The 16,096-nt window shown below is 49.3% G+C and overlaps 1 protein-coding gene across 1 annotated transcript; it reads left to right on the top strand.

Annotated features, from left to right (window-relative positions):
• Positions 1–1,212: 1,212 nt before the first annotated feature.
• Positions 1,213–13,033, top strand: Spink4 (serine peptidase inhibitor Kazal type 4). Its single transcript, XM_032905030.1, has 4 exons — positions 1,213–1,323; positions 6,825–6,862; positions 10,894–11,006; positions 12,900–13,033. The coding sequence occupies exons 1-4, from the start codon at positions 1,263–1,265 to the stop codon at positions 12,943–12,945; spliced, it is 258 nt and encodes an 85-aa protein (XP_032760921.1). The 5' UTR covers positions 1,213–1,262; the 3' UTR covers positions 12,946–13,033.
• Positions 13,034–16,096: the final 3,063 nt, after the last annotated feature.

Raw genomic sequence — 16,096 nt, 5'->3', positions numbered from 1 at the left:
GATGGCTCAGTCATCTGTAACTCCAGCTCCCGAGGATCTGACGCCCTCTTCTGAGCTCCACAGGCATCTGCACTCATACATGTGCAAACCCACACACAAGCCCACAGACACATATGTATGTAGGGGAAAATGTCTAAAACATTAAAAAATAAATAAAAGCGGGTCTTAGGAGCCAGAGAGATGGCTCCCTGGTTAGGAGTGCTTGGTGCTTGTGCAGAGGACCTGGGCTTGCTTGCTAGCACCCACCTGCATATCATTCTACAGCCGTCCATGACTCCTGGGGATCTCACACCCTCTCTGACCTTTGAAGGCACCAAACATGCACATGGTGCCCACATAGACATATAGGCAAAACATTCATACTCATAAAATAAAAATAAATCTAAAAAAGCCCTTTAAAAAGTTTTTCAAATCAGTTCTATTTCCCCTTTCCTTATTCCATATGAGGGAAAGTGGTTTCCTGTCTGCTCCACCACTGTCCCTGGTGGAGCCCTACGATGGAAGTGGAGCCAAAAGTATCATCTTCGTGTTGTATACAGGTAAACCAAGACCCAGTTGGGCAGGCCTTGTTGGGCTGCTTGGAAAAATGAGGCAGAAAATCCAAGTTCAAGGACTGCCTGGGCTACAGAGTAAGTTCGAGGCCAGAGTACGCAACTAAGAGGGATCCTGTCTCAATAAGTTGAAAGGGGGCTGGAGATCAGCAGAAAAGCGGTTGCCCCGCACCCCTGAGATACAAACTCAATCCTCAGCACCAGAACCAAATAAACACTCATGTGAGTCCAAATAAGGAAAGTGGCTTTTCATGGATTTAAAAGAGGCGGCCCTGGCAGACGTGGCCCTGGCAGAGGCACCCGTGACGCTCTTCCCCATCCCTGCCTTCTGTGCCCCCCACCCCACCCCCACCCACTCTCATTCCCTGCTGTCATCTCTGCTCTGTTTAGTGTCTCTCTCTGCTCCACTCCCTCCTCCCACTTCTTGCTTTAATCGACGCACGAAGTCAGTTTTACAACCTGTCCAACCCTTTGCTCACCCTGGACACCTGCCAACCCTAGCTTTGTCCCTGGGCCCCAAGACCCATTGTCACAGCACCACAAAGTCAGCCTCAAGCCTTGAGCAAGCCCTTTCCAGGTGTCAGGATGAAGAGATTAACTTGAGGTGACACTGTGGCTGCCAACTGGTCACCAGATAAGATAAGGGTAGAGATCAGACAATAAATAGGTCCCAGCCCACAGTTGGCTGAGGTCACACAGCTCACAAGCAGAATGGCGATGCATCTGTGGTTGGTCACCCTGACCTTGGTTCCCCTCCTTGCCATGGACAGGGGTGAGTGGGCAGAACGTGGTCTCTCTGTAGCTTGATCTTAGCCAGTGAGCTTGGGCGTGGGGGCAGAGGCAAGGCCTGGAGCTTTCTGGGAGGCCTGGGCTTTCTGCATAGCTCTTCCTTCTGCATTCACCCTACTATAGTAGGCAAAACACTGGGAGAAAAGAGATGGGTTCAGTCCTGACTCGGGACCAGAACTGACAAGTCCTCATCCCGTGGAACTGTGAAGTAGGGTGCTGTTTCAGTTTGAAGCTTCATTTGAGTGATTATGGACTGGAGACTGAGGAGAGAGAAGGAACAGCCAGGCCCCAGGTTGGCTGTGGGGTGGTGAGTGCTAAGAGAGACTTGTCCCAGGACCTCAGGGTACTGTTCTGTTTTGACAAGTTGTAGTACGGGATCCAAGACAACCACTTAAGCTGGGGGGGGGGGTTGGGTGATTAGACACATAGACCAGAGGTGACTTCCTCAAGGCCTGGAACATCCTATCAGTCTCATTGCTTCAGATCCAAAAATAGCACTGTCCCAAGAGATCTTCACAGAAAGGGGTGGTGGTGGTAGGCAATGAATGGTATACAAGAACATGATAAAGGCTAAGAAAAATATGGAGCTTGGAGATGGGGATTGGGAGGGAGCTGCAGTGTTAAGTTAGGGGAGGTCTCTTAGATTCAGGTTTGAGGAGAGCTTGAGGAAGGTGAGGGGGTGAAGGTATTTTGGACAAGAATATTCCAGTGAAGGAACCAGCCGATACAAGGGTAGAAGCATGGTAGAGTGTTTGAGGTACGGTGTGGATGCAGAGGGGTGAAGGGCATGGTACAGAGTGAGAAGACAGGAGAGGGGCAAGGGGAGGAGAAGGGAGGAGGAGAGAGGCAGCCGAGAGCTATGTTAGGCCAAGTCTTGGGGGTCAGCGTGAGAACCTTTTCCTCAGAGTGAAGCGGGAGCCAGTGTCAGGTTTGGAGTGGAGTTAAACCTTTAAAGAACGTTCTAGCTTGCATGTTGAGTATAAACAGGATGGAGAGGCTGAGAGGCCCACTGGGAAGAACTAGATGAGAGTCACATAAAGCAATGTGCAGCAGGACCTCGAGGCCATTGACTCCGTGCCCACTGCCTCATGCCCTCACAGCTGGGAGCTCGGTGATGAGGAAGGGGCCTGCAGTCTCTGGTCGGCCACAGTCTGCCTTCCCCCATGCCTGTTCCTCATTTCCCATGTGCCTCTTCTTCCAATGGGAACATTAAGCAGCCTGCTTTGAAGATCCTTGTACACATTTCAGGCTCCAACCTTGGCTGAATGAAGAAGACTGCCCCTGGGTCAAGGCAAGGGGTGCCGGGGGTTGAATACAATTTTTCACAGCCCTAGGAAGAAATTCTGACCATGTAAGGTCTCCCACAACACACTTCGGTGCTCAGTTCCTGAACGTTCACTGGGTGAGGTTCTGATGAGGTACCACAGGGAGTCCCAAGAAACTTGGGTTCACAGGGAGGCAGGGGTGACCCAGTGAGTGGGACAACATTCGGCTTTGTGACAAAGCTCAAATCCAGGTCTTCTCAAGGAACTGTGAGGGACAGTAGGGAAAGCTTCTGAGCCTTGGGAGGATGCCGTGGCTTCATAGACAGAGACTGGGGGTGAAGCATCTCAGGCAGCAGGTCTGCAAGAGTTAGAGAAGCCGCTGCTTCAGGACAATGAGCAGCGAGGGACCCTTGGGCCCTGAACATGTGACTGTGGAATGCTGGTCCAGAAGGAGCTGAGGGACAGGGATGGGCGCCAGAGAAGAGGCATTCTGCTTTAAACGTTTGACGTTTTTGTTCTGCTGTATAGTTGGGTCTCACCTGGAATTTCTGCTCCTTCTGCCTCAACTCTCCAAGAGCTAGGATTATAGGCCTCCACCACCACACTTGCTCAGCCTTTGTGAATGCTTCTCCTCATAGTTCCAGCCATGGAATACATGGTGTTTCTACTCAGTACATCTTACCGATGAGCTGTGACAATGCACACGCCTCTATATTCCAAACCTCTATCAAGATACAGACCTTGAGGACTGGAGAGATGGCTCAGTGGTTAGGAGCACTTGACTGCTCTTCCTAAAGGTCCTGATTTCAATTCCCAGCCACCACATGGTAGCTCACAACCATCTGTAATGGGACTAGATTCCTTCTTCTGGTGTGTCTGAAGACAGAGAGCTTATATACATAAAATACGTGAATAAGATACAGAAGCCAGCTGGGCAAGATGGTACATTCCTGTGATTCCAGGACTTGAGGCAGAAACACCTTAATGTCCTGCATGTGTTCGAAGCCAGCCTGATCTATATAGCAAGCTCCAAGCCAGTCAAGTTTACATAGCAAGACGTTGTCTTTTTTTAATTATTAATTTTATGTATATAAGTACACTGTAGCTGTCTTCAGACACACCTGAAGAAGGCATCAGATCTCATTACAGATGTCTGTGAACCACCATGTGTTTGCTGGGAATTGAACTCAGGACCTCTAGAAAAACAATCATGCTCCTAACCACTGAGCCACCTCTAGAACCCTTTATTTTTTAAAGATTTATTATTTATTTATTTATTATATATAAGTGCACTGTCACTGTCTTCAGACACACCAGAAGAGGGCATCAGATCTCATTACAGATGGTTGTGAGCCACTGTATGGTTTCTATGAATTGAACTCAGGACCTCTAGAAGAGCGGTCAGTGCTCTGAACCACTGAGCCATCTCTCCAGCCCACAAGACCTTGTCTTAACAACAAAAAACAAATAAGATACACAAAATACAGAACCTTTCCACCCCTCCAGAAATTTCTCTCTTGCTGGTCCATCCTGGACCATCCCTGTCTTTTTTTTTTTTTTTTCTTTTCTTTTTTCTTTTTTCTTTTTTTTTTTTTCGGAGCTGGGGACCGAACTCAGGGCCTTGCGCTTGCTAGGCAAGCGCTCTACCGCTGAGCTAAATCCCCAACCCCCATCCCTGTCTTAAAGGCAGCAGTTCTGTTCAGTGCTATTGAGAGAGCGTTGTCCCACAAAGGGTCCAGCTTGTTTCTAAAACACATGCACACACCCCACACACACACACCACACACACACCACACACACACCACCCACACCAACCCACACACACACACAAACCCACCCCACACCCCCACACACACACCCACACACACCCCACACACACACCCCCACCACCCCCCCCACACCCCCCACACCCACACACACACACACACACACACCACACACACACACACACACACACCCACACACACACACACACACACACACCCCCCCCACACACACACACACCCCACACACACACATACACACACGCGCACACATACACACATACATACACACACATATACACATACATACACACACATACACACACACACACACACACACCGCAACCACGTCTACTGCTTGCTCCTTTTTCCTTTCCACGATGGACTCTTCTCCCACTGGAACCAAAAGACAGAACACATTCCTTCTCTTAGAAGTTGCTTTTGGGCGTGACATTTTGTAGCAGCAGTGAAAAATGATGAAAACACACCACAGCCATGGTTGCTTTTTGTTTGTTTATTTGTGTGTTGTTTTGAGACAGGGTCCTACTCTGTTGCCCTGGCTGATCTGGCACTCACTCCATGTGCAGGTGCAGGCTGGCCTTGAACTTGCGGTAATCCTCCTGACCTGCCTCCTGAGTGTGCTTGTTTTTCTTGCTGTGTAGTACTCCACCGTATGTAAGCTTCACACTTTATCTGTTCTCTGTGGGAAGACATTCGGGTCATTTTTTAGTTATGACGGAAACGTTTGAGCAGTGTGGCGACAAGGTTAGATTTACATTTCGATCTCCCATTGCCAAGATGACAGAGCATACCAGGGTGACAGTTTCAGTCCCTTTTTTTCTCTCTGCCTGAGAAATCTCCAAGAGAAGATCAAATCAGCTAAGCTTGCAGTCAATGTGGAACTCTAATGCTGGAGGCGGCTTCCTTTACAATAACGCAGATTTCCGCTCCTCCGGAAATGTAGTCCACCTCCCTGCAGCCTCGGGCACTGCTGAGCTCCTCTACATGAGGTAGAGAGAGCTCCATCAGGCTCTGGACGGCCCTGCAGAGGCATCGGGAAGCACCCATCCCTTCTCCCACCTTCAGAGCCACTGTTCCTCCCACCTGGGCCTTAGATACAGCTCATGTTCTCTTGCCCACCTGCCTTGCCCATTGTTGCCGTAAAATTTAAAAAAGTACACAACCAGTTCTGAGAGTTTCCACTCCGCGCAGATCCACGCCCTCTTGCTGTTCTTTGTTACTGTTTTCACACACTGTCCCCTCGGAGGGTTGTTACCACACCTGACACACACATCGTATTCCGTGGGCCATGCTAGCGTGGGCCCCACCCACCTATATCAGGTCTATATGTTAATTATTCAATGTATAATACATCCACACCATTAACTTACAACCAGTTGATAAGGATATAAATCGCCCACCTAGATAAGATACAGTTTGCTCATCTAGACACACAGAATCCTGTACACATCCATCCCTTAAGAATAGTCTCATAACAACCTGTATCTGCATAGAGATGCACGGCAAGGATTGTCTACATCTGCCTCCATGTTACTTCTCCCTTTCTGCTCCTCCCTCTCCTTCTAAAACCTCTGTTCCCTCCCTTCCTTCTCATCCAATGACAGGCCTTGTTTTATCTTGTATCTGCCTTCACCCGCATAATGACATCAGCCTACAGCCCATGATCACACAGCTTTGCTCCCGTCCTGTAAGAGGCTCAGCCAAGTCTTCCGGGCAATAACTGTGTGTGTAGGGAGTCGAACTTGGGATGGTGAACCCGTGTGTAAGTCCGAGCTCTGCCTTGTCTGACCTGTCATTCAAGCTGGGCCTGTCATAGGTCTGTCGAGCTCTCCGGCAGACAGACCTGAGCCTGCACGCATCACTGAGAAGTGTGGAAGGACTAGCTACCCAGGGTGAGGGAGCTGGCTGAGTGTAACCATGTGTCAGGTGGCCTTGCAGGAAGCTCTGGAGCTTGCGAGGCACCTCAGCGTGTTCCAGAAGGCTGCTTGGGGGAGATCTGTGATCTGGGAGGCAAGGTCGAATGAGGCGGCGCCATTCCCTAAGCTTCATTCCTAGGAAGGGACTGATTGTGAACAGCTAGCACTCCCAGCAGCCAAGGCTGGTACCTTAGGCCTGTACTGAACTCTGGCTCACAGATATAACATTTACTACCTCCACCCTTCCTTCTTGTTCGGGTGGCAAGAGGTGTGGAGAGTACCAAAAGACACGTATTTGCAGTGTCCCGCATACAGCTAACTGCTGATTTTTTTTATATTATTAGTATTTTCCAGGACTATATTTTCCATGTCTTTATTCATGTAACCCAACCCAATGTTTCCTCAAGAAGTCCTGATTCACAGAGCCTGGGCCAGGTGCCCTAGAGCAGGAGGGGTCCCCAGACTCTGACCTGGCAGCCAGATCTGACAGCATCTTGCTTTGTTCTCTTTGTCCTCCAGAACTGCCGGTGTCCGCAGCGAGGCTTTTCTCCAGAATGGTAAGGACATCATGCTCAGGAGTCCTCTCATCCACTCTAGGACATCCGTCCTTCTGCTGACACCTTCAGTGGTCCCAAGGTAGCCAAGATGGCCTCCTGCACCTGCATTTTCCTCAGAATACCTCCTCCAGACAGAACAGGCCCAAGCTCCAAGCCTGGCCTCAGCCCTCAGGATCTGCCACATCCCTGCTCTCCAAGGTCCTTTTCTCTGTTGTAGTCCCCACCCCCTCCCCGACACAGCAGGACACCTCACCTGCTGTGCTCTGTGTGGCACAGGATAGGCCACAGGTTTCAGGCCAAAGAGGTCACACCCCAATACACTGAAGGCCCTGTGGATGTCAGCCAAGCACATCTCCTCCTTTCATCCCTTCACTCTAAGTGGGCAAACGTCAAACCGCCCTGCCAGGTTCCCCCTTGGGTCTCACACTCTGTGACAAGGTCCAAGCAGCAGCCTCAGAATCTTCCCTATTCGGTAGTCCATTCAAATCCAGTATCCCTTACTTGGTTCCAAAGAAGCAGATATTTTATAGGCTGATCCTCATGAGAAGAACAGTTATGTGCCGTTTTCGCTGATGAGGAAGCTGGGGCTCAGAGAATAGAGACAGCTCACCCAAGTTTACAAAGCCTTGGCGTCTGATCTGGGGGTCTCTGGAGTGCACTTGCTTTGTATTTTGAAACAGGCCTCCCGTGGCAGAGGCCGATTTTCAGCTAGTTGATGAAAAGCTTGACCTTGGGATTCTCCTCCTTCCACCTTCAGCTGCTGGGCTCACAGCTCTGCACCACCATGCTGAACGCTAGAGCATGGGTTTCTACTGCTCCCCTACACTGCCCCCCGCCTCACCCTTTCTTTGATCCAGACTCCAGTCCCAGTCTTGAGTCAGTTCAGCCTGAGAACCTTTCACTCGGAGACTAATTGAGCTATAAGCCTTCCCACAAGGACCATATTGGGGGCTGGGAGAGCTCAGTTGGTAACTGGTGCCTTGCAAATGTGAAAACCTGAGTTTGACTTCTAGCACCCATTTAAACCTGGTGCTTGTGAAGCAGAGTTAGTGTAGTGGTTTGAGTGTGCCTAGCCCAGGGAGTGGCACTATTTGGAGGTGTGGCCTTGTTGGAGTAGGTGCGCCACTGTGAGTTTGGGCTTTAAATTTAAAACCCTTACCCTAGCTGCCTAGAAGTCAGTGTTCTCCTAGCAGTCTTCAAGTGAAGATGTAGAACTCTCAGCTCCTGCACCATGGCTTCCTGAACACTGCCATGCTCCTCTCGCCTTGATGACACTGGACTGGACCTCTGAACCTGTAAGCCAGTCCCAATTAAATATTGTCCTTATAAGAGTTGCCTTGGTCATGGTGTCTGTTCATAGCAGTAAACCCTAACTAAGACAGAAGTTGGTATCAGAGACTGGGGTACTGCTGTGATAGGCCTGACCATGCTTTTGTTGGGAAGAATGTTGACTTGGGGACTTTGGATTTGGAAAATGGTAGAATGCTTTAAGTGGGGCTTAATGGGCTATCCCCGTAGGAATATGGAAGTCTTTGTTGTTGAGGGTGACTTCACTTTGTAGACCTGGTTTCAGTGGAGAAGAATTTCAGTACATGGCCTAGAATCTGTTTTGTGGTATTTTGGTGAAGAATGTGGCTGCTTTTTGCCCTTATTTGAAGAATCTACCTGAGGTTAAGGTAAAGAGATTTATATTAATTGACAAAAGAAGTCTCAGAAACACCCATCATAGACTTTGTTCTCTGGTTAAGTCTCATGAAAATCCTTTGAACAAGCGTGGCAAGCTTAGAAAGGAAAAATATAAAATATATGGTTTGAGTATTAAAGGGGCACCAGAAAGTGGAATGGAGCTGAATCCTGTGTTGAAGGAGATCAAATTGAATTGAGAGTGATGACCTTGGGGCATGATCTCACTCACCCAAGTTTCCAAGCATGGCGGCACACGCATTTAATTCCAGGAGACAGAGGCAAGTAGATCTCTTGAGTTCAAGGCCAGCCTGGTACAGAGCAAGTTTCAAGTAGAGAAAAGCTTAAATCTAGGCATGGCGTTACATGCCTTTAGTCCCAGCATTCAGGAGACACAGGCATGCAGATCTTGAGTTCAAGGTCAATCTTCAGAGCAAGTTTCAGGACAGCCAAGCTAGGGAGTGTGAAGGAGTTGGAAAACTGAAACTGGGACAATTAATGTTGGTTAGCTAGAGCTAAGAAATTAGTGGTGATTAAGAGACCAGCATCACTGAGGTAAAATCTTCTGGGAAGTGTTTTCTGAGAGCACAAAGAAGCTGTGTTCCAGAGATAGCCAAGGTTGTACCTCATGCTACAGCTGGACTTGGTAATGTGTAAGAGTCACCCAGGTGGTACTGGTTTTAAAGGCATGAGGGGAGTCATGGAGAGCAGCTGAGGCTGGGCACTGTGAGAGGCCAGGAAGGCCATGGTGAAGGTGGAGCCTCAGTTGTAGTTGATGGCCCAGGACTGATGGGGTCATGCAAAGGAATTGAGGCTTGGCACCATGATGAGAGCTTATGAGAGGCTACTGGTGAAGCCTAGTTGCAGTTGAAGACCCTAGTGTATTGGAGATGCCAGGATGATCACCAAGAACAGCAGCAGCAGTGGAATGGATCAACCTGAACTTGTGCTACAGAGGGCCGAGCTGGAGAAGTGACGCCAGCCCTTCGGAGTTGCCCAGAAGATCATGTGTGGATCCCAGACACTGAAACAAGAAGGTGTAACATTGAAGTTGCCTTGGACACCCCAAGATGTTCGAGATGCCAGAGCCATGGGCTATCTGCTGATGGAGATCTGAAGACCACTTTGACATCAGCCCTGGAGATGCAGAGTTTAGAGTCTGACCAGTTGGTTTCCTGCCTTGCTTTGGGGATTACAGTTAAGTGATTGGATGAATCTCAGAAGAGACTTTGAATTTTGGACTTTTAACACTGTTGAGACTGCTAGACTATGGGTGCTTTGGAAGTGGACTATATGTATCTGGCATCATACTAAGTTTAGGTATGGCCCCCATAGACTCATGTGTTTGGACAAGTCTATGGGGGCCAGGGAGTGGAATGTGGTGGTTTGAGTATACCTAACCCAGGGAGTGGCACTATTAGGAGGTGTGACCTTGTTGGTGTGGATGTGTTACTGTATGTGTGGGCCTTCAGACCCTCATCCTAGCTGCCTGGAAGTCAGTGCTCTCTTAGCAACCTTCAGATGAAGATGTAGAATTCTCAGCTCTTCCTACACCATGCCTGCCTGGATGCTGCCATGCTCCTATCTTAATGAACTGGACTCAACCTCTGAACCTATGAGCCAGCCTCAATTAAATGTTGTCCTTATAAGAGTTGCCTTGGTCATGGTGTCTGTTCACAGCAGTAGAATTCTAAGACAGACAGGAACATCTCTGGGGCTTCCTGGCCTAGCCTCCTTGGTGAGTTCCAGACCATGAGAGAACCTGTCCCGAAAAAACAATGTGAATGTTTCTTAAGGAACAACATCCAATGTTCAATGGCCTCTGCATACATGCAAACATATATATATATACACACACGTACCCACCTCCTACACAAAAAAGACCATATTGGCCTTGGAAATTTCAGGAGCCTCAAGGAAGTGAGACACTTCCTAGAAATGATGGAGGGCTGTTTACTGGGCTCATAACTGGACCGGGAGCAGAGTTTCTAGTTACATCCACTGAGAAGTATGTGAACCAGGGAGCTCTGGGGCACAAGCTTCTTATACACTCCCCCAACACACACACACACACACACACACACAAGAGAGAGAGAGAGAGAGAGAGAGAGAGAGAGAGAGAGAGAGAGAGAGAGAGAGAGAGAGAGAGAAACACACAAGTACAGGCAGGATGTCACACATCATGGTTCAACAGACATAGACTCCAACTTAAGTATATAAATCCAGTCCCATGGATCCACAGAAGCAAACACACCAGGGAGTCCTGAGTAGCTGGTTTCATGTTCCAAGCAGAGCCCTGGGGCCATGACCACTACCTCTGAATCCCCTACTACTTCTGCTTTCCACAGCCCATCTGTGAGCACATGGCTGAGTTTCCAAACTGTCCCCGGTCACCTAACCTGATCTGTGGCACAGATGGCCTCACATATGAGAATGAATGCCACCTCTGCGTGACCCGGATGTAAGTTCCTTCCCATCCAACATGTTTGGGTGGTCCCCTCTCTGGTGCATGCACATCCTTCACACACTGACATGGCCAGAAAAGTCCTTAGATATCTGTCTGCTGAATTGAACTAAATGTATCGCAAAGCCAGCACAGGGAGGGGTACCAGGTCAAAAGCCAGAAACCAACAGGAGCAAGGGGAGGGGGCAGAAACCCTGAGTTATGTTTTTTGTTCTGTCCCTGACTAACTAGATGATCTCACCTGACCTTTCATTCCCCTAACGAACTATTATTTACTGAGCACTTACAATGGCTAGTCCCCAAGAGTCTCTCTAGTCTCTCAGAGTCAGGCTAAGAGAGGGAAGCCATTTCAACAGTCAGCCAATGGCAGCACAGTTCAAGACCTGGAGCACACAGGAACAGAAGAGAGCAGGACCAGGGAAGACTAGAGGAAGTAAAACCCAAGCTTGCCCTGTAACATATGTAGAAGCAGCTAGAAAAACGCAGAAAATATAAGTCCAAGTAGGAGAAAGAAGCTAGCTATAATAGAATGTGAAGTGGATGAGAGGTGATGAGATGAGTAGGGGCTAGACCATGGCTTTGGTACATTAATTAGATTACCCACTTGGTCTCAGTTTCCTCACCAGTAAAATTATCCATCAGACTGAGAGAGCCTGGTGAGATCAGGGAAAAATCTTTGGCAAGTTCAAAGCTGTCTAGGCAGATGTGGAAATCTGTATTGGAAGAAATTAAGAAGTTAGGGTCCTTGCTCTGAAAAAGGCCATACCAAAATTCATGGTTAGAAGATATCTGGGGGTACAATTGACAGGCTCAGTCTGCACTTGGCTGTGAAGGGTGAGAGGGAGGGAGGGTGAGAGCAGCTGTCCTTCCTCCCTTCCCTTCTGAAGCGGGTCTTGTTATTGCCTCTCTGAGTACCAGAGATCTCTGGCCCTGCCTGGCTGGAGGGGTCAAGTGAGGGGGAAAGGACACGAACAGGGATGGGACGTGCCTCCGCTGCCTCTGCTACTGCACTGGCTGCACTGAGCCTAGGGCTGGAAGGCTGGCCAGGGAGTGGAGTGCAGGGGAGCTTCTGGTGACAAAGGCTTCTGAAGAGCTTCTCTTCCCAGGCAGCGTCTGTATGACAGATGCTCTCAGACGATGGAGTCATTCTCACACACCTTTATTCCTCTGGATCTTAAGTACAGTTTGGGGGTGGTTGGGGTCTCACAGCAGGTGCTTCCTATTGGCTTGGTCTGAGATGTTAGGGATGTCTCATCTGCATGTGCAGGGGCTTGGGGGTGCTGCCCCTAAGTGACTGATGGCCATAATTCTCTAGTTCAACCTTAACAGGCTTCCTTCAGTCCACAACCCCGACTGATCTTGAACTCGATGGTTTTGTTTCAGTACTAGGGATCCAACACAGAATCTCCTATATGCGTGGCTAGCCACATCTGTGCCCTTTATTTTTAAACAGGGTCTAGTTAAGTTGTGTAGGCCTTGAATTTATTTTATAAAGTTCAGAAAGGCCTTGAAGTTAGAATCCCAGTCTCCTGGGTAAGGGATCCTAGCCCTGCTGTTCCAGGCCTAGTACACATTACTTATGGCCTTGGGTGGCTGGAAGGGAGTCAGTGATGTTTGTGGACAGTTGGTCTCTGGTATAACTTGTTGGTGCAAGAACAGACAGGACAGAGGTTTGGCAGCCACCAGTAAGCAGTGGTAGCTGAAACCCCACTAAGAGGGGTAAGAGGGTCAGTTTATAAGGAGGTATGCTATCAGATCCCTGAATCTGCTTCACATCTGGACATTTCCAGGAGGGGCTCAGCAGGAAGTCTAGTTGGACTGGGCATTTTTTTTTTTTAACCGTCCCTTGTAGTTTCTACAGTGAATGGCCTCATTCTTCTTTGATTCTAGGAAAACCAAAAAGGACATTCAGATCATGAAGGATGGCAAATGCTAAGCCCAGAGGAGTATCAAGCCATGAAACCTTATCCTGGAGAACGGAGTCGCTCCAGAGGCTATGATATGAAATAAAGGATGCAGCCCAAGCTGGTGAAGTGACTCAGTCTTTGGGAACTTTGGGGAGGTTGGCAGCAAGCAATGACATCCGTCTCAACCGCCCTCCTGGCTGAGTCTGTTACCCAGCTGCCCTGGTGGTCCTCAACCTTGTTACATGTCCCAGTTAGAGGTCCCAGTTACCTTCCATCTGCTTGAGGTCAGACCGACCCCAGAGCACCACCCAGTGTTCTACTTACCTTAGGACGAACCCAAGGAGGGTAACACCCCAGTACTGTGTGGTCCAGTGGCACTTGAACCCATGTGTGGATTTCTCCTAGGCTGACCAGTGCTTGGAGGCACACACAAATGCACACAAGCCTGACAGGGCATAGCTGGCACTCAGGCAGTATGCCCTGTACAGCTGAGCTACTACTTTCTATACTGTCCAACGATTTTGTCTTTTGGACTGGGACACGATCGAGTGCCACAAACTGTTTATTAATAAGCATTCAAAACTGGGCACTGATCTGTGCCCTGTGGGTGCTCTCCAGCACAGATCACCTGGAGAGCCCTGGATCTCAGGTCCAGTCAGGTCAGCCCCCATCACAGCAGCATGACTGGCATGCCTGCCCCCTCAAATTAACATCCCCTTTGACTGGCTGACACCAGCTGGGCATGAAATGTCTCAGAGGTGGGATTTCCCATGGAAGAGACATTCGATCATGTCTTCAAAGACAAGCAGGAGTCACCTACCAAAGGAGCGAAGCAGAGGAGGGGCTGTCCAGAGATAACAGCAGGTGCAAAGACCCCTCACCTCCACCCCCACCCCCAAGAGCAGTAGAAAACAAGAGGAATCTGAGGACCTGGGAGACCAGAGTGGCTGACAAGTGAGGGGCCAGGAGGAGTTGAGAGAAGACACAGAGAAAGGGACTCTTGTCCTTTCTTCTGAAAGGTGTGCCGGGCATTGAGGCAGGGTCTCACAGTATGTATGGCTGGTCCTGAACTTACGGCAATCCTCCTGCATCAGCCTCTCCAGTGCTAGGATTATAAGTTACTACGACTGGCAGGGACTGTCGGCTCTTCATCCTAGGAGGCACTGGAGGCTTCTAAATACACCTCTCACATACACTAGTATCACATAGGCTGCTCCAAGGAGAACCGACTGTCTTAGTTTTGAATCCTGTTGCTATGCTAAATACCCCAGCCATAGCAACTTAAGGGAAAAGGGGTTTATTAGGTTCATTACCCCCAGGTTAATCCATGATGGTAGGAAGTCTCAGAAGCTTGACTGGGCTGGTGCAGTTGCATCCACAGCAAAGAAGCAAAAGTGAAGACAAATGCACTCTTGCTGGTGCTTAGCTTGCTTTCTTCTCACAAGTTCAGGGTCCTCTGCCTAGGGTCTGGTGCTGCCCACAGTGGATGTTTCTTCCCTCCTCAGTTAACATAAATAATCCCCTCAAAGACATTCACAAGCCAACTTAATTTAGATAATCCTTCAATGAAACTCCCTTCCCAGATAATTCTAGATTGTCAGGTTGCCAAAACTAATCTTCAAGGGGCTGGAGATGGTTGTTCTGCAGTTAAGAGCACATACTGCTCTTACGAGAGAACCGGAGTTCAGTTCCCAGCACCATGTCTGGCAGCTCAGAGCCACCTGTAACTCCAGCTCCAGGGGTATCCAGCACCTTTGGCCTCTATGATGCCTGCATGAACGCACCTTACACTTTGTGTAAAAACACATCTTACGTAGAGTGCCGACTTTGTGCTGTAGCTTTGCCGGCTTTCCCATTTCAGCTGCTCTTTATTGCGTGAGGATCAGGTCACTGATGTGTACAAGCAGTACTGGGTACTGAGTAACTTTCTGTGCAGGTGCCAGAGGACAACCTCAGGCTTTCCACCCTTTTATCCTTTTTCAAAGGATAGCTAGACTGGCTGGCCAGTGAGCCCCAGAAATCCGCCTGTCTATACTTCCCCAATGCATAATTACAAATATGTGCCACTGTCCTCAGCTTTAAAAAAATAAAACAAAAGCCTGGGTTCTGAGCATCAAACTCAGATCCTCTTGCTTGTGCGGCAAACACTTCACCAATTAAGCTATCCCCAAACCCCCAAAGTAACCTCTTGCTAAATGTGACCCAGGGCCAAACAGCTGCCATATAAAACAGTGAACAGTTCCCGTAAAGTTGGGCCATGAGTTCTGTCTACCTGTTTGCCTTGACTGCCACCAGGTCTGATGGCCAGGGGCCATCCTAGAAAAGCACCTTGAAGTTTGGCAATGATGGCACACATCTTTAATCCCACCACTTAGGAGGCAGAGGCAGGAGGATCTCTTTGAGTTTGAGGCCAGCCTCATCTACTGTATGAGTTCCAGGACAGCCAGGACTCTGATGAGAAATCCTATCTCGAAAAACCAAAACAAACTAGCATGTTAAAGCTAGGCATAGGACTGGGGATTTAGCTCAGTGGTAGGCGCTTGCCTAGCAAGCAAGGCCCTGGGTTTGGTCCCCAACCCCGAAAAAAAGAAAGAAAAAAAAAAAAAAAAAAGCCAGGCATAGTGGTGCTTGTCTTTAATCCCAGTGCTTGGGAAGCATAGGCAGGTGGATCTCAGGTCTACAGTGAATTTCAGGACAGCCAGAACTACACAGGGAAAAAAAAAGAATGTCACCTTGAAACCAAGACCTGTGGCTGCAGAAAAGGAATGGAGGATAGGGAGCAGCAGGGAAGGATAGGAAGCAGCAGTGGAGGATGAGGAGGAGCAACAGTGGAAGATGGGGAGGAGCAGCAGTGGAGGATGGGGAGGAGCAGAGAAGGATGGGGATCAGCAGTGGAGGATGGGGAGGAGCAGCAGAGAAGGATGGGGAGGAGTGGCAGGGAGGATGGGGAGGAGCAGCAGTGGAGGATGGGGAGGAGCAGCAGTGGAGGATGGGGAGGAGCAGCAGTGGAGGATGGGGAGGAGCAGCAGTGGAGGATGGGGAGGAGCAACAGTGGAGGATGGGGAGGAGCAGCAGTGGAGGATGGGGGGGAGCGGCAGTGGAGGATGGGGAGCGGCAGTGGAGGGTAGGGAGCAGCAGTGGAGGGTAGGGAGCAGCAGTGGAGGATGGGGACAAGGTCTT

Source organism: Rattus rattus, chromosome 1 (assembly GCF_011064425.1).
Source record: "Rattus rattus isolate New Zealand chromosome 1, Rrattus_CSIRO_v1, whole genome shotgun sequence".
In the NCBI taxonomy this organism is placed as follows: Eukaryota; Metazoa; Chordata; class Mammalia; order Rodentia; family Muridae; genus Rattus; species Rattus rattus.
Note: the sequence above shows the minus strand (reverse complement) of the source record. Positions and strands in the feature narration are given on the sequence as shown.